Genomic DNA, 18,816 nt, shown 5'->3' on the forward strand with positions numbered 1-18,816 from the left:
AAAAAATTTGTTAGTTTCATAAAATATTTAAGGTACAAAGTTTAGACAACGAAGAAGTCGCATGAGTTTTCAACAACAAAAAAAAACCCAATTTTATAGATTTATTAAACTTTGATTTAGAAAGTTATGGGTTGTATAATGGAGTTATAAGTTGTAAAAATTTTTTAAAGTTTCTTATAACTTAATAGTTAAAATTATCAAATAATATGAAGGAAACTTGTACTATCTATTTAGAGCACAACAAGGGCACCCATTCACCCAAGAAAACTTAGTATAGTAAGTGAGGTTTTTTAGCTTGAAGCTCTATTATGTCCCCTTCTGTACTCATTCTTGGTTTAGCTGGGAGTTTAAGGAGAAAGAGCCATCTCTATTAAAAATGCCCGTTTATGAAGCGCTTTTTATTCTTAGACCAGATAATATGGTTTATAAAAAGCCTTTACTGTTTTTAGTTACCTTAAAAGCGTCTAATTTTTTGCGCTGCTTTGTAGCAATAATATTTGTAACAATTTTTACAATTTCCGGTGTCAATATATTTTTTTTAAAAATATTTTTTATCTTTATGTGCTTTGTCTTATAGGTACTTGGGTAAATTCTTTAATAAGAAAATGTCGCCTTGGTCATATTTTTGTTACAATAAACTATTCACTTATTTAAAATTCTACTTAAGATTAAATAATTAGTTAAAAGTTATTTCCACTCAGTTTATTTTTAATTATAGGGATATTACTATATAAACAATAAGTTACTCAGTGGTGGTTAAGGTCTAGCCTACAAATCTTACTTCTCTAATTTTTTCCAAGCAGAGCTTTTTAATGAGTTTCTTTGCGTAATCCTTCTTATACTCTATACGTTTATTTATACTTGTACTCCCTTACAAATTGGTGTAAGTTTTATTATTAGAGTTTAGAATCCACCGCAGTTGTGCAAGATACCGTTTTGTTATTAAGCTCCTTTTTATAATTAATAGCAAAATAAATCTATTTTTTGCTAAGTAACTTAGACTAAGAGCGTACTAATAAATATTAGTTTTACCTTGCACCCATCTTACTTACGCATTTACTTATTTTTATTGTTAATTGACGCTTTTTTGCATTCAGGGACGCTTGAGGGGTTTTTTACATCAAACGGCGAATGCTATTATAGCGGATGGAGGGTATGTCTTTTAAAAATAAGCTAAAGTACGGTGAAACAAAAGTTACGGCTCAAAGGCTATACGGGAGGCTATGTGGCACTAACAAGAACCCTTTAAAAAAATTGTTTTTATATTTATGTTTATATCTACTACAAATAAGGACAGTTTTGAAAATCTTTAACTTGGGCAAGCGTACAATACCCCACATAGCCAAGCGCCATTTAGAAAAATTTGAAACGGGAGCGTAATGCTTGCTTGCATGGTGGGAGTACTCTAGTAATATTTACATCTAAATGTGCAACAGATACATGAGCCTGGAGTTTTTTTATCCCGCTCACAAGATAAACTCGTTCCGTTCAAGCGTGAACAGAAATACAACAGTCATAAGAGCGACGATCTCAAAAGTGGCCGAATTTCCGGGTTACTTTACTTTTTATAACTTTGATCAGAACTTTTTAATTTTTTTCTACACAGGAATGACAAGTATGAAAGAAAAGTCGAAAGAAGTTATTAAGTGTATAGAGAAGTCTTCGAAACTAAGGAACATCCTTGCTGTAGAAGAGGTCATGATAAGCGATTTGGAGGCGGAAAGCATCTTTAAGAAGTTTATTTGAGCATATGAAACACCTTCTCTTGGCGATAGTTACATAATAATAAAAAATAGATTTTTCTTTAAAGGACTCCCTCCAAGAGTTCTCTTTCTTCTTTGGTAAAGTTGCGAGGAAAGATGACTCGGACGGTCACGTGCATATCTCCAAAGTCGCCGTGGTAGTCACGAGGGGGCATCCCCTCCCCTTAACGCAAGCTATGTTTTACCAAATAAAAGTCTAGTAAGTGGGATTGTGTTGTACCTTTTATGATGAGGACGTGTTCGGGTTGCGTTACACCGCTGGTCTGGACGGTGATCTGGCCATTACGAAAAGTAAATTCTCCCACCCAGTAGATACAAGGAGGAACTAGAATAGCACCTGCCGGCCGTCCAGGTGCTCAATTGCTCTCTTAAATCCGAAGAGTGCCTCCTTCAGGGTGACGACGATATTTGCAGCCAAGTCGTCTCCTCGCCTTACAAAAACGGGATGCGGAAGAACAGAAACCACAAACTTAATATCTCCCGCGATATATTCAGGTGGTCTGTCCCCAGCTTTCTATCAAGTGCATAGAGCAGTACGCTTGTGAGGCGCAGAAAAGGATAAGAGTACCTTTAACACTATTTCGTCGCCGTTGGTCATTCCCCTTTGAACTTCGAGAGTCTCAAAGTGGGACATCGGCATGACCTTTCAAAAGTTCACTGGAATATCTTGCAAAATGGATTCAATTAGAAGCGCACCTTTCTACCGCGGCACTCTTTACAAGACTTGCTAACAACCCTACCCTTCCCGCTGCAAGACTCGCATCTGCATATTATTGTTCGACAGGGCTCGTAACATAGATTAAAAGAAACAATAAACTAACGTTCGCTGCATTTCTTGGTACATTCCAGGGCCGAGATGAACTCTTGTTACGCGGATTCCTCTGCCGTTGCAGGTAGTACAGGTCTACCAAAAAGCGAGATTGTCTACTTTAAAAAAAATCGTACTTTACCAAGAATAAATGTATTACCTTGATGCTACTGGTATCATATGCCCCGGTGCCACGGCAGTGTGGGCAAAGCCGCTGGTTTTTTATCTCGATCTTTTGATAAAGAATTGATTAAACTCTTACTTATATTTAAATATTTAATCACTTTAATAAATCTTTTCGAGTAGACTTCCGCTAAGGAAACTTGGAGCGGGAAAATAATATCCGGCATTTTTTTGCTTTGAGAGGATGAGCCGCCAAACAAACTTGGTTTATAAAAAGTAGATTTTCGACACAAGTTAAAATGCAATAGTACAATGCACAAAATAAAATCGGACACGACATAGTAACCGCGAGAAAGAAAAAAAAAAATACTGGCTGAGTATGTCGCCGAAGCCACCACCGCCATCGCCTTTATTTTCGTTTTTTAAAGCCTCTAGCCCGTAGTTATCATAAACTTCCCGTTTTTCTTCATCGCTTAGAACAGAATATGCTAAAATATTTAAAAAGTAAGGTAAATAAAATTATTTCTAAAATTCTTTTTTACTCAACTTTCTTGTGCCAGTGGCTGCTTTTAAAACCACAGCAAATAGTTAATATAGTAATGCTACTAAAAAAACGCTACTGAAAACTTCATACTGATGGACTCCCTCTCTGTCTCTAACTTCTCGGGAAAAAAATTATTTTGTTAAAACTAATTGACACTGCCTTCTTTTCCTGCCTACCCTTGCACGCACAAGTAACACCGAGCAAAATTTAAAAATTTGATAGCATTTACTTTGAATTTAAATTAAGTTAAATATAACTTTAGAAGCTAATAAATTTTTTAAGTCACTATTATTTTATAAGAAACGAACCCAAACATTATATATCGATATAGAAAGAAAGTATTGAAAAATTAAAACCTTCAGCTACTTTAGTAAAGCTATCGTGTGCTTGGGGGTCAGGATTGGTATCTGGATGTAACTGTTTGGCTAGTTTATGATAAGCCTGAAAAGTAAAACCACATATTAAAATAAAATTTATATAAAAATAAGATGCAAAATGTATAATCGTATAATAGAAGGGGAAAAGGATATGGCTAACAGCAGTTTATAAATCGCTGGTAACAAAAACTTACCCTTTTAATTTCACTTTGAGAGGCTGAGGGTTTCACTCCAAGTATTTTATAGTACTGAGTATCGATTTGTGAGAAGACATTGTTTATATAAGTAGCTACTAAAAAAATAGCAATCACGATACAACGAGAGAGCGCCATCAAAACTTGCGCGGGTAAAGTTTAATATTTCTCTAGGGCTTCTTTAACGATATAATATACTTCATGCATTTTTACCCAATCAACTCGAGCCCCGAGTTGAGTGCACTTACCACCAAGCGTTACAGAGCAGATCTTTCGATTCGAGGACTATCAAGTCATTGCGGACACCTAATGTAACTCTCCGAAGTTGCACCATACTTTCAATTTAGAGCTTTGTTTATCTATTTCATATTTCAATATATAATTTTAAAGTTTTCTAAAGTTTTATTTAGCTTGTACAAATATTACTTTTTTTGTATATTTAAAACGATTAAAAGAAATAAAAACTAAAATTTTCTTAAGTTATTTTAATCGTCTCCTAAATCGAGCAAGACAGGCAAATGTTCCGACGACAATTCGTTCAGAGCCTTAATAGCCGTTGTAAGGCATTTATTTTTTAACACGGTGATATTTAAAACGTCCATTGTGGCGGTCTCGCCATGTGCGTTGACCACTGTGACTCAAGAAATCTCAACAAGTATTTAGTAATATTGCTTAATATACTTTTAAAGCTTTTTTTTTTGTTTTTTAGCAAAATCTTCAATATAATTAAAAATAATGCTGACCCTAAGTGGTAGCAACCTAAACCTTAATTTTAATGGCTATTAATAATTATTTATCTGGATGGAACTATAGAACCATCCGTGTCTAAATTAAATGAACATTTTAGTTACGGCGAGAAGTAGACTATACATTATAAAAAGAATCAAGGAAGTAAAGTTAAGAAAAAGAATAACGTAATTTAAAATAGTCGTGATTATGAAATGGCTGAGATCGCTAAGTTAACCACAGTCGGTGTTTAATTAACCAAGAACACGTGAGACTGCTTAATATTTTCTTTTAGTCAGACAGTAAGGGAAGGAGGGGGAAAGTTAATACCTCTGTATACAATGCGGTATACCCTTAACCCTTAACCTTAATTTTAACCCTAAAAAAAAATTCCTTCTAACTCAAATTAGGTATTTTTTGTAGGTTACTAACCTATTAGAAATTTATAGTTTTTGAAGCTTATTTTCTGTCTCATGCTCTAAGAAGGTTGCAAGTGGATGATAACTGTGAAATAAAGTATATCTCTTTCTTAATTATTATGAACCTTAACCCAATTTTATGATAAGAAAAAAATTAAATACGCAACCATTAAAAACCGAAAAGAGAACAGCGTCACTACCACTAATTTTTGCACAGAAAAGATCTAAAAATTAGTAAATAATTTAAAATTTAAATATATTTAGTGGTAAGACTGTTTTACTTCCCTGCAAACGGGATAGGGATCACCCCATGAAAAGTGATACCGATTTCAAATATGCATACTAATACCCTGGTTTTCTTTAGTGAACTAAAAAAACAATAATTAATTATATAAATTATATAGCAACGGCTTTTACCATTACTGCATGTGCGCGCTATTTTTAATTGTAGATCGCTTGATCTTGTTGTACAAACCAATGTGTTGGCAGCTTGTATATGCATCTATAGATAATTTTAAAGTTATCCCAATTTATATAATGCGTATGCTCAACCCGACTATTTGGTAGACGTAAACTTACTTGGGATGTTCCCTTACGAATTACAAATAGAATAAGAAGGCGGAAATTACGATTTAATATGTAAATTGACATTTTTAATTACTGAAAAAACGAGCAATATTTTGAAGAGCGCGTCCAAACTTTTCAAACAGGCGAGGGTACCAATTAAGTCAAATTTTCTAAACACTTTTTTCTATCCTATTTTAAAAATGGGCTCCTAATAACATTTTTAAATTTTAAAAAGTTTATTAGCATTACACCCCTTAATTTTTTTTTTAATATTTTATATTACTAGTTATTAAATTTTACTGGCAATAAAAGGAATCAAATCAATACAGTTTTATCTCAAAAATTTTTTAAGCAATATGAGGAATTAAAAATATAAATTAACGTTATAGTGAGCTACTATATTTTTATTTATAAAGGAGCTACAAATGAAACTTTATAAAATAAAGTCGCATAAAGTAAATTTAATTTTTTATTCTTTTGCTCTTTTTTTTTTTTAATATTTTTACCTCTTCTCTTTTTATTGTTAGATACTTTATTTATCTACTTTCCTATTCTTACTTGATTCCATTTATATCTATTTTTAATCTATTAACAAAGGTTCACCGATTTTCACTTTCATCTATTAGTTTTGAAAACTTAAAAACGTTTAACTTCGAATATTAATCGGTCTTTCCAAAAGACAGGCCTAGTCACTCGGGGTTACCGCGGTTTTTAGCGGTTTTAGTCTACTCTATTCAAATGGAAGAGACCGGGCTCTATACATCTCCTATACCTTTCAGCTCTCGGGACAGTCATAATACTCTTTCGGGAGAGTAAGACTGGTGGACACTTATTTCCCAACCCCTTAAGAGGAAAATACTGCTGTTAGTTTTTGCCTGGGCTATCTCCCCAATTAGTCCACACGGTTGTCTAGGCAGGGTGCTGGAAAATAAAACGCTAAGATTACAAGCTTCAGTTAAAAAAAAATGTCTAATGCCCGATTGCCAATTTGGGGGGTTTAGGCATAACCATTCAACTACTTAACAAATTTTAAGACGTTAGGAACAGGTCTCAAAAAAAGTTTAGTGAAAGAAAATCAGCTTGTAGCAGTATTCCTATAATTGCGAAAGCTTATGATAAGGTTTTGGCACAGAGGTAAAAAAATAGGAAAATGTAGCTTTTTTAGTTACCTCACATTCTCCTTGAAAGAATTTTGTTTATTATAATAAATTTAGAGAAATCTTCCTATAGCAAGCTAATAGCTGGAGTATCCAAGGTGTTCCCTTCTTTTTTCACTGCTCCCCTCCGTAAACCTTTATGGTGCTATCAAATCTAATAATGCTAAGGACATCCGCAATATACTCCAGTTTAAGGTCATTCCTTTAGCGATCAAGGGCCTTTACCTGTTTCCTTAAATCCTTAATAAATGGTTTGACAACTGGCAAATTATAACTGATGTCCGAAGAGGAAAAGCTCCTCTATTATCAAGAAGAGTAAAAAATAAATTCCTTAACGATCTTATCATAGGAATTACGCAGATTCCTTGGAGCGCCCAAGTTAAATACCTCACCATTATAATTAAATTCAAACTAATTTGGCATGCCCACATACCTACGTTATTAATAAAGCAAAAACTCTAAGAAGCACTTTCTACCTCTCTTTGTGCAAAAAAGTTAACATAGCCTCACAACAAGTTAAGTCCAAGATATTTTTGTTTAGACCTGTACTCAGGCGTCAGTTGCATGAGCCTAATCGGACGCCAGTACTAATCGACCACAAACCCTACGGGCAACCTTCTTTGTAGGCTAACTGGGGTATCTTATTTCGCTCGCAATTGTTATTTTTAAGTAGCAAAAAATGGTCTTTCAAATTCAGGACATCTAACCAACTTTTGTTTAAGCAGTGGCTTACGATACTAACTACTACTCCCATCACTAATTAACCCAGAAGTATTCTTCTGGAAACTTTTATAATAATATTAACAGAAGTAATTATGGTAATATAATTAAAAATATTAAGCGAATAATAACACCTATAACTGAAATTAACCTTATATAACAATTCAATTACGGGAACTTGTACCTGCAATCACCCTTGCGGAAGGAATACGTATTAAGTGTTCATACACTTAACAGGTTAAATACGTAAAGTCATCATACCGGATCGAGTGTTGTCGCCGTTGCTGAGCGGTTAAGAGCATTGAAGCGCATACTCAAGGTATGGGTTCAATTCCCACGGCGCAACTCTCTTTTTCGGCCTTTGTTGGCGGCGTATTTAACCTCGCCCTCTAATTCGTCATAAGCACGCGCTCTGCTTTGGGGTAAGGTAAGGGCACTCCACTAAAGACCCCGACTCAGGGAGAGCAACATACGTAGATTTATGAGGGCGAGGTTAAATACGCCGCCAACAAAGGCCGAAAAAGAGAGTTGCGCCGTGGGAATTGAACCCATACCTTGAGTATGCGCTTCAATGCTCTTAACCGCTCAGCAACGGCGACAACTCTCGATCGTATTTAGCCTGTTACAAACCTCCTTAGGTCCCCACTGTGGAAAGTTGCCTCTTAATAAAGTGATAATTAAACAAAAGTAGTGTTAATAGTTTGTAGTCCGATATTGCCTTTCTTTGTTTTACCCATTCTTTATCTAGTAAGTATACAAACGAAGCTTTTTAACCGTTATAAGCTGACAATCGTAAGTAGCTCAGTCATAAAATTAAGCAATAAAGTCGGAGTAACATATCACCAACACAGCTTTTTTTGATGAGGTGTAAAACACTTCCGCAAGGTCAAAATGGGAGGCAGAATAAGTTATATTTTTCATTGCCCTTTGGAAGAGATTGCTAAAGCTATATTAACTCTCATTTATTCAAGCTAATTACATTATCGATTTTTTAAAAAAATATATAAACACGATCCTTTAAGAATCTAATGACATTTATAGCATACAAATAAATTACCAGGTAAACTGGAATATAGAATCTATCAGAGTTTTTATTGCCTACGTTTTCATTAGGTTCCGCAAGACAGGAATTAATTAACTTTAAAGCTAACAAGTACGAAGGTAGTCATAAGAAATAAAGAAATAAAGGTCTTTCTTTTACACTAAAAAACAGCTCTTTTATAAATAAAAAGCTTCTGTATTCCAACTTATAAGAACCAAGTCCATTTAAAGAAATTACAAAGTTTTATATTATTTCTAGGAATATTTCTATTTTAAAGAGTTGTAAAACGCACAATTAATAAATTTTCAGTATACTGCATCTACTGTTTTTTTTTATATTGAAAGTTAACTTAATTTTGAAGCAAGAGGAAGTACTCTCTATTTGCAAGTGCTTACTAGAAGGAGATTTGATAAAACGTTGATTTTTAAAGATGTTATTTATATTTCAAAAATAAGGAAATATATTATTATTGCTATTATAATATTATAAAACTGCACTTCCTTAACGTTGAGTACAAGTATTAATAAAACTCGGTGAAGATTTGAAAGTGCACCCTAAGCCCCTCTATTATTTCGTTGTATTTAGTTGTAGGGTAAGGGTTGGGTATTTTACACAGTGTTGGCCCCTTTTTTAAATTCTCTTCAATCTTTGTAGGTAATTAGTTAGGCTCCAAGAAATGTTGCTTGCATGTCCCCCACTCTGTTTACTCACCCTATTTTTGCTTTTTACTTCCACTTGACAAGGTAATAAATTAATAAGTAGAATAGAAGAAACAGCCTTTTCATAGTAAGGCTTTAATTTTACCTCTAAACCGTTAAATTTATAGATACATTGGAAAGGATGAACTACAAATTTATCCCTACTTAAACTTTGTATCTTATCAACTTAACTCTAATGGTGAGTTAGTTGTAAAGACTAGTTACTGCGAGATAGGAAAGTTTAAGAAGTAAGAAACACCATTACTATATTTGACAATTTTTAATTATCCCTAGAGCACTGCCAACGCAGATATACACGTGTTCCCCCTTTCATACATATATGCAATTCTCGGTTAACTATAACTGGTTGTATGCGTAAAATCATCACACTGAAATTGTGAGTTGCCCTCCCTAACTCAGCTGGTTGAAGCATGGAGCATATAAGGCAATTAGAATTTTGAGAGCGGGATTAAATACATTATAAACCGAGAAAGGGAGTCGTTACGCCCCAGTGCTCTTAACTGCGGTGCTACGACATCTCTGGGCACAGGTATGATGGCTTCTAATTTGCTGTTAAAGTAGCCCTCATAATATATAAAAGCAAAGAAAAAAATTGTTTTCTAAGCGTCCTCGTTTGTGCCTCATAAATATCTTTGTTTTTTTTATCGCTGTGTAAACTAATAACGTATCCACTTCTTAGTTTTATATACCACATGAGAGGATTTTAATTCTTGAGAAGTCATGCCTGACTTAACAAATAAGTTCTAACTGTATTTTGACGTTTATATATTCGCCTACACGGTTTCTTTTTTATTCTCAAAATATTGTTAAAACAACCTAAAACTTTGTTAATAAATTTTGAAGAGAATTTTATTTTTAACTGCTCCTCGTAGCAGCAATAAAGTCAAGGGGTTATTGGGACATCCATTTTGATCCGTTAACGTGTTCGATAGGACTGCTAATTCAAATACAGACATGTTTTACACCACGTAATTTTTGAGTGTTTCTGTATTTCTTTTATGAAAAATACTAACATAATAACTTTAATACTGTAAATATAAGTTATTAATCCTTAAAATTTATTATACAAAAAAAAATTAAATTTTAAAACCTGGTCAAATGTAGCAACATTTATTTAAAATAATTTGTCAACATAAATTTGTATCTCAGAGAAATTACAAAATTTCATTTTGAAAAAATATTGTGATTTTGAATTTTTTTTACATAACTTTGGAAAGCTATAATTTGGTTAACTAAACAGTACTTGCTGCTCATTCCTGTATACAATAATAGCATGGTATTAGAAAGTATACTAATATAATACTACTATTTACCGGTATATATAGATATCAGCGGCAGAAATGAACCTAGGGACAAAATCAATCATCGCTCTCATTAAGTGACTATACTTAAAGTATTTAAACTTATTAGAATTATTTTATTGTTAATATTATTCATTAACACCTATTAACAGATGGTAAATGCTTTGATAATATACTTATGACTATTTCAGTAACCTTTTGATACTATACAAGAAGCAGAATTCCCTTAATTTTTCTTGTTCAGCGCTTCATTTCGGCCGGTACAAGGAATCGAACCACCAGGAGCATGGTTAAAACTGCGGTGGCTGACCGTGGAGGCTACCAAGTACTGTGGTCCAAACTAAAATTTGGTGTATAATATGCGACTGATGGGAGTTATATGTAATAAACTATAAGCTACCAAAATAATGAATTTGAGAATATCCCCGAACATTTTTAACTTACCGAAAAGTTCATAAATTTTTTAAGAATAAAAAGCAATACAAACCTAAAACAAAGTTTACCCTATTCTTTTAGTTGTTGTTTCTTTCTGTTACGTTATCAGCGCTTGACTGCTGCAAGGCTAAAAATCTTGAGCTACGTTCATACGGATCTTTTTTTTATCTTTCATTTTTTACCGCTATCTTAACCTTTTATTACTCGCTTACACTATATAGTATATTTTTAAATTATGCAATGCCATCTCAATTCTTTTTAACCTGCAAGATGGAGTGGGCAAATCTATGGGACGCTTTACAAATAAGACAGTGTCTAATAGACAGGAAGTTATCGTTAACTACTCAAGGGATCCATAACATATTCTTCTCTAACGAATGGAATGGAGCATCTAAGCTCATCTTGTGAAAAACTTATAAAAGCGTCTATTAGAACACAAAGCATATTGAACAGCCTACACCCTGACATCAAGACATCAAGTCAAGAATTGGAGTTACGAGTGACTGCTTCAGAACACTTGATTCAAGACTTTTTAAAATGCATTTGGAAGGAAGTCATTTGTAACATTCTTGAACAGAATACCTGAAATTTGTACTGCAAGAAAGGATGACGAGTTCTTACATCAATTCGCCAACCGTTTGGACCACATTATAAGAAATGGAAGAATACTGCACAACTAAAAGACTGTTACCACATATTGAAATTACGAACTTGCATAAAATTATAGCCCTTACGCACAGGGTTGGAGAAGAATTTATATACGATGTCATAACATAAAACAATATTACAGTACTAATCCAGAGAACTTGCTTTACCGTTTATGCACTGAATTCCTTATTATATGCGGAAACAGGCAAGAGGTTGAAAACCACTTGAATGCCATATCATTAAATACTCCCTGTAATTAACAAACCAACACAAGAAAATTGACTTCGAAATTTTTTAAAGGCCGGTCTTTACCCTGCAATGGCTTTCAGGACCAGCAGTTAAGATCTCAATGTCCATACATAACAAAAAAGGCAATAATTGTAAAAGGATTGGCCACATCGAAAAGGCATGCCTTAATAAGAATTCATGACAAACTTAAGTTATAAATCTTCGAAAAATGCAAACGAGACTGGCTGCGAAGGAAAATACCAAGAAGTACCCCCTGTATCGACTCTAAAGTTTTTTTGTCCGCCTTTTCCTAAGCTGTCATTCCCATTACTTAATATCATAGCTAAATCTACTGAAACCTATTCATACAGTTGATATAACTACGGTCTTTTTACATACCAAATTACAAAAACTAGTGTATGTGCACATTCCTTAAGGCATACCTATGGTATATAGTAAAGTAACTTGGCAACAAAGAAATCTAAGAAAACACACTATAAAAAAAAAGAAAGTGCGTGTAATGAATTAATGTTTCTTTGTATGGTTTAAAAGAGTCGGCTAAACTCTCTACGAAGAGTTAGCTTGCAGGCTAAGGTAAGGTTATTATCGAAATAAACGTAATGAATGCACTTTCTACTTCAACAATTTGAAAGAGTTACAGATATTTATGTTGGTGATTGCATAATATTTGGAGGTCATTAAAAAATTTCTTTCTGACTTGAAAAGGTTCAAAATATAAAATAATGCAGCAAAATTAGAAAATCCTGGGGATTATGATAGATAAAAAAGATTGTTATTGCTTAGTAGCTCTAACTTATAACATGAACAACTTATCTGAAAGTTCCCAATTAACACAATATCAAAATGTAGACCGCCTTTGCCCACTGTACTAAAGTTAAACCCATCATTGATGGAAGCAATTACGATGAATGTTTTAATCTTATCGGATCAGTATGTAAGGTTGCTGATAGCACTAGGCCCAGTATCTTATAGGCGATATCTATGCGGAGGTCTCTATTGCAACAACGAAGAACATATGAAATTGGCACTTGGGATTCTTAATTACTTTATATGTCAAATATGAAATTTTTTGCTTCATATGTGTAATAACCATAACAGTTTATTAATTGAGTGCTATAGTGATCCCCCTTAGGCTGACTCCTGCGGTTATAAAACCACCATAGGTTATGTCATTTTAGTTAATGGATCTCCAGTGCATTGGTCTCCTAATATAGATATAACAAATATAAATCTTGTGAGGCCAAGTACGTTGCTTTAAGCGTGGCTATGTCAAAAAAGTTGGCCTAAAAAAACATTCTGAACTATTGATTAAAGAAAAAATATTATACTTATAAAGAAGCAGAAAAAGATAGAGTAGAAGGTGGTGCATCGAACAGGAATTTAAGATATATCAACATAGCTTGACTTTACATTAAGGATACATTATAAGAAGAAATTACTTATGCTGAAGTACACCCTTTATATTCAATTTGGTAGACATAATTACAAAGCCACTCACATTTTAGTAACATAATTTCTCGATAACGCTTTGTTGAAAACCAACACATAATATGGAGCAATAATAGACTAAGAGCTACGAAAATCTAAATAAGATATCATTGAAAATATCACCGAACATTTTTTATTTTCTCGAAAAACATAATTATGAACAAAAGCGATACAAAACTAAAATAAAGTTAACCCTCATCCTTGTTTCGTCTATTTGTTAGATTCCCACCACGCCCAAAAGTGTGCCCTCCCTAAGGGGCAGGAGCTCCTTTATTAAGGTATCGTGTTCTAACACTATTAATTTGCCATTATTTCTGGCTGAAAGCTCGAGTATTCGAAGTTGTTAAAGATCGAGCAACAGGAAAAGTAATTTGTAAATAAATGGGAAATGTTTAAGTATTGAGAATAGGGGGAAAATTTTTTTTTTAAACTAAGAATAAGCAGATGACGAGTTTGCTATAAATATTTTATTTATTTACATATATAACACGAAACTCAAATTTCCCCTCTACTTTATTTATATTTTCAATTATTGTTATGCATACAATTATATTTTAGTCCCCCCACCACCTTCCCCACCCCTTCGCAATGGTGTTTTCCGGTTTTAATGCGTCGTAAAAGCGAAAGGGAAAATCTCTACCTCTGAAAGCCTAATTCTGATTATTTTTTCAGAGCTCACACCCGTAGATGCAGTCGAAGTTGCTATCATTAGTAATAAAAATGGTATCATTACTAATTGTAATGACTATAATAAAAATTGTGGCCAAAATAACAAATATAGTAACGATAACGAAAGTGATCAGTACAGTACTATTTACAAATAGTAGCGACGACCATAGTAAAACATTATTTACACCCCTATTATCAAGACAGTAACAGTAGTGGTAAAACTTCTAAAATTAATAGTAACGTCACCACCAGCCACCATACTAGTTCACATTCACCGAAATAAACCTTCCTACCAAGTTATGATTGAAAGGTATAAGTGACCCCTATATTAAACAGTAACGTCAATAGCTCACCTCAAGAGATACCCGATAGGGCGTTTAAGTTTTCCTCTCAAGTTCTGACGAGTTTCGGAAAGCTGCAAAGCTTCTGATTGAAAAAAATTATGAAATTCCTCCTGTTAACTACCTGAAAAGCGAGTACTTAAAGTAGATTTGAGAGGTATATGTCTAGAATTGGACTGGAACAGATCAAAGATCTAAGACAGTAGCGATTTCACCCTTAAAAAATCGCTCGAAAGAAAAGCTTGAGACAGGAAGAAACCTCTCCACTTGTTTTCGTGAATCTACCAAGGTCTGAAGTATTAATTTATATTTCTTTCATCTTTTAATCCCTGTGGAAAGCTTGAAGAACAACACCTCAGCCCTTAAGTGCGTCAAATCTGTCGAGAATCACGAAACTTTACGGCGCACAAAAACCCCGGAATTTCCCCCAAAACGTGCTAATTGTCAGGCAATCACACTGCAAACTAAAAGGGATGTAAATATTATCCGAAAAACGCATACTTAAGAGGATTGCAACCTGCTCCCACCACTACTGTACCTGAACCAGGAGCGCCCCTTAAAAAAATCATTTTTACCTCTTCGACGAACGAGAGGGTCCACACTGAAAATCTGCTTACGAGTAATTACATTTAAAAAATACACTTTTTACTATAGTCAAATTGCTTAATAAGTTTCTCAAATAATTATGATAGTCCTGCAAAACACCTTGAAGTACATTCCTATTTTTTTATGGGACGCTAATGGCTGCGCTGCAAGAGAGAGGAATTGAAAGAGCTTCTAAAAATAAGAAATTGATATAATTCTTGTAAGCAAAACACGCCTGAAGGCCGGAAATCTTTAAATTGCTTAACTAAATATATATCATAAAGACAGAATTGACTCACGAAAAGGAGTAGCAGTATTAGTCGGGTTACACCTTGCCCACTCAGAGATTTATTTAGTCAGTTAACTTTCATAGAGGCGATTGCAATTAACGTAAATCTTTATGGTCAAGGCGATATAGCGATTTTCTCTGTAGATAAATCTGGAAAAGCCTCCAGCAAAAAAAAAACGAAATGAACCTCGTTATGAGCTGTCAAAACTCCGTAATTCTATGTGGGTGATCTGAACTGCAGAAATTCACATGGGATAGCAGAAAGGGAAATCCTACTGTAGAATTTTTCAACAGTACGTTAAAGATAAAAGATTAATTGTTTGGGTCCCAAAAAAACCCAACAGGCATTCCTAAGCGGGACCATCACCTGTATTTCTTAAAATAGGCCCCCCAGAATCCCGTCTTTATATACCAGTTGTTTTCATGAATATTCTTGGAAAAAAAATTTAAATACAATCCTTTAAGGCCTATTTCGCCCTGCTTTTTAATGATTCAGTAGCTAACCTAGAACGCCCGAGCATTCAATCATACCAAAAGATCTATACCACTATGATACAATCATATTTAAAACCATATCTGCCGACAGAAGTTTAAGTTATTATTCAATCCAGAAAACAGCAAAAAGGGAGGTTGCGTCAACTCGGTCCCCTGAAGATAAACGACTTCTAAACAATCCCGATTAAAAAGTTAAAATAGACTCACTTCACAATCAAAAATGGGAGAAAAAGCTTCCAACTTAATGAATAGCAATATCCCTCGTTCCTATTGGCTATTCATAAAATCTATAGAGAACCGCCAAAAACAGCACAACTTCTCATACAAGTCGAAAAACCGGGACTGTTTACGACGACAAAGGAGAGAAAGCGGAAGACTTTGCTCAGTGTCTCATATCCCAGTGCCAACCTTAATAACCCCTTCAGGTAGAGCAACTAGCCTTACCAACTTTTATCCTCCTCAAGTAAGCAAGCACCGCTAAAGAGACGCAAAAACTTCGAAGAAGTACAACCATTTATTAACACCTCAATCAAAAAGGAACCAGATCCTAATAGTATAACAAATCTCATGATAAAAAACTTAGCTGAATCGGGTATAAAAACTCTTACTCTTAAAATTAACCTATTCTTAGTTTTTCACTATCCTGTAATAATGGAAAGTGGTCACTGTTATTTTCCACTAAAATAAAAAACCCTTTTTCAAACCGAGCGAACTATCGCCCATTAAGTCTACTATCTTGTGCTGGTAAAGTAGCAAAGGTAGTTATACTCATGCAATTACTAAAATATGTAGAGCAAAACCATACCATTCCTGAAAACCAATGTGGATTCAGTAGGGGCCCTTCAGGTACGCAACGAGTTCACATGAGCTCTTCTCTTAGATATTGAAAAGGCTTTTGATAGAGTTGGCATGCGGGTCTCATAACTAAACTGACCAACCTAAGAATACCAGATTACCTCCGCTTTCTTATTAAATCATTACTGCACCGTAGAATGTTTTTTACTATAAGGCACGCTCAAGTTGAAAGGAACTCAGAGAAGACGACTCACAAGGTTCCTTACTTCCACCCCTCCTCTTTTCGATTTACATGGCGGACATACTCAGACCGACCAATACCTCAACATTTTTGTCCCAATTCGCTGATGCCACAACTATCTTTACTATATCTAAGCCAGTTCTTCTAGCAGCAAAACATGCGCAAACATACATTGAAAAGACCGTGCTCTGGTTCGCCCGGTAGCACTTTACTCTTAACCTATCAAAGAACGCAGCTATAATCATTACTTAAAAGGTGTAAAAGATTGTGTTCAACCAATTGTCATCAATGGTTCGCTATTGTCCTGGCGCTCTAAATTGTCTAGGCGTCATTATAGACAACAGACTCCCTTAGCGCAACCATATGGAGTATGTCATGAAAAAAGCTAATTTAGAAAGATCAACCTACTGTACCCACTTATCTGCCAGAAGTCTTCTCTTCGAACACAGCAAGTTTTAACTTTTTTCTCACCACTATCAGACCAAAGGTGACCTATGCATCTGTGGCATGGTCATATTTTCCCCCTGCCATTATTCAGCCGCTCCAGGTGTTAGAAAACTCTATACTGGGAATTATTTTAGGTGCGCCCTGGTTTGTTCCAAGCTTCATGCTTCACCGCGACTTAAAAAAGTGAAACTTTACCACAATTTTTTTCAATGTACCAGCCCAAGTTAATTATAAAAAGTTTTTGGCTCATTCTAATCCTCTATTTATTTAAGAAGTAACTTACGATACGAGTTTATACTAGGAATACAGGAGGCCTCGGCATCAACTTGATTGCGTCCGACGCTCCAGTGACTACTTAATTAACCTGACTACCTATCATCCGATCTTTCACCGCAACATGATTAGATTAAACAGTAGTTGAAGTCTTTTTAAAGAGAGGCCTGGTTGTAGCATGTCAGAGTTATAAATAAATGTAAGCTACTGAGTGCTTGCATTATACTCTTTTAAAGCTTTCCACTTTTGCATAATTTTTATTTGTGCATTGCCCTTAGCTTGCGAAGCAAAAATGGGTAATAGTTCGAGCGCTCCACCCTACCCGTTATTTGAAAAAACCCTTGCTTAACTGTGGTGAATAAGAGGCTTGGTGGCATGGATGTTTCTACAGCCGTTCAACTTAGTTTTGAAAACTTGTATGGAGACTAATTTTTTTTCTAGTGTAAGTAAAATATTTTTGTTTTCAAAAGGTATCAAAAAGTTATAAAAGTCAAGGAATTTGGGACGCCTGGTAATAAAGCACTTTACGACGGATGTAGAGCAGAAAGTCATATTAATTTAAAAATTTTAGAGAAAGTGTTTACAATGAAAATCTATAATCAGGCATTAAAAAAGAAGAGAATAGCATAAGCACCGACAAACCAGTTCGTTTCTTCGAAAATTTAAAGGATGTGATACTAGAATCTCCCAAAATAATATCTAGTGGTTTTTCGTTATTTTATTCACACTTATAGCCCTATTGACATTTCACTCTAGGTGATGAAGAAAGGAAGTTTAAAAATAGTATAAAGCTTGAATATCCTAATTCAACAGCTAAGATACATTTACCAAAAAAAATCTTCCTCATTAGACCTACCCACGATTCTGTTATGTTTACAGAAAATAGCGTAATTTTTTTTTGAAAATATATGTGTTATTTAAATACTCCCATCAGTAGTAATTATTGAATATTTAGCAATTCTGGTAGTTTTTAAATTTTTAAATACTTTATACATTATTATATAATATTTTATGCTTAAACTTTTAATATATTTTTATATTGTACACAGGACAAATTCTGTTTTTTCGCCTCACAAATTATAGGCGACAAAAAAGGAAACTAGCAATCGTAAATAAAGTTATGAAAATGCAATTTAAAAATTTGGAAAAATTACAGGAAAGCTGTAATGAAGAAAACTACTCTTTTGTAAGCAAAGAAATTTCTAAAAAAATAAAACTTGAAACGTTCACGTTTTATCAAGAAAGAGTAAAAAAATATCTCTTACTTGGAAAGTGGTTGAAATATTAATTTTCTTACTTAACTACTGAGAGATACACCTTTATCAAAGTAATAGGAACCCTTTCCTTATTAGAAATTTGGTCAAAGGTACCAATCGTTGCGATGAAGATTTATGGAAATTT

At 34.1% G+C, this 18,816-nt stretch overlaps 2 protein-coding genes and 1 long non-coding RNA gene across 3 annotated transcripts; 2 read left to right on the forward strand and 1 right to left on the reverse strand.

Annotated features, from left to right (window-relative positions):
- Window positions 1-338: 338 nt before the first annotated feature.
- Window positions 339-1,746, forward strand: LOC135119783 (uncharacterized). Its single transcript, XM_064044172.1, has 5 exons — window positions 339-421; window positions 1,098-1,153; window positions 1,293-1,376; window positions 1,437-1,552; window positions 1,607-1,746. Exons 1-5 carry the CDS (start codon window positions 377-379, stop codon window positions 1,744-1,746), a joined length of 441 nt encoding a protein of 146 aa, XP_063900242.1. The 5' UTR covers window positions 339-376.
- LOC135119782 (dnaJ homolog subfamily A member 2-like) lies at window positions 1,729-3,950 on the reverse strand. The gene is made up of 11 exons (XM_064044171.1): window positions 3,810-3,950; window positions 3,595-3,679; window positions 3,065-3,182; window positions 2,856-2,955; window positions 2,732-2,803; window positions 2,585-2,667; window positions 2,460-2,526; window positions 2,332-2,406; window positions 2,101-2,277; window positions 1,984-2,038; window positions 1,729-1,926 (listed from the first exon to the last, which is right to left on the reverse strand). The coding sequence occupies exons 1-11, from the start codon at window positions 3,945-3,947 to the stop codon at window positions 1,805-1,807; spliced, it is 1,092 nt and encodes a 363-aa protein (XP_063900241.1). The 5' UTR covers window positions 3,948-3,950; the 3' UTR covers window positions 1,729-1,804.
- A 13,945-nt stretch (window positions 3,951-17,895) lies between these two features.
- Window positions 17,896-18,258, forward strand: LOC135119774 (uncharacterized). The gene is made up of 3 exons (XR_010278361.1): window positions 17,896-17,962; window positions 18,019-18,120; window positions 18,172-18,258. It is a non-coding gene; the product is annotated as an uncharacterized LOC135119774 (long non-coding RNA).
- The last annotated feature ends 558 nt before the right edge of the window (window positions 18,259-18,816 follow it).

Source organism: Zophobas morio, unplaced genomic scaffold (genome assembly GCF_036711695.1).
Source record: "Zophobas morio isolate AGI-343-1 ecotype UQ-CSIRO unplaced genomic scaffold, CSIRO_AGI_Zmor_V1 ptg000304l, whole genome shotgun sequence".
In the NCBI taxonomy this organism is placed as follows: Eukaryota; Metazoa; Arthropoda; class Insecta; order Coleoptera; family Tenebrionidae; genus Zophobas; species Zophobas morio.

Excerpts from the sequence above, each read along its gene's own strand:
- LOC135119783 (XM_064044172.1), top strand. The coding sequence starts at position 377 with ATGCCCGTTTATGAAGCGCTTTTTATTCTTAGACCAGATAATATG. Across the intron at positions 1,154-1,292 it reads GCTATTATAGCGGATGGAGG|GACAGTTTTGAAAATCTTTA; the intron begins GTATGTCTTTTA and ends ACTACAAATAAG. Across the intron at positions 1,553-1,606 it reads AAAAGTGGCCGAATTTCCGG|GAATGACAAGTATGAAAGAA; the intron begins GTTACTTTACTT and ends TTTTCTACACAG.
- LOC135119782 (XM_064044171.1), bottom strand. The coding sequence starts at position 3,947 with ATGGCGCTCTCTCGTTGTATCGTGATTGCTATTTTTTTAGTAGCTACT. Across the intron at positions 2,804-2,855 it reads ACTCGAAAAGATTTATTAAA|ATCGAGATAAAAAACCAGCG; the intron begins GTGATTAAATAT and ends CTTTATCAAAAG. Across the intron at positions 2,278-2,331 it reads GCGACGAAATAGTGTTAAAG|AAAGCTGGGGACAGACCACC; the intron begins GTACTCTTATCC and ends TGCACTTGATAG.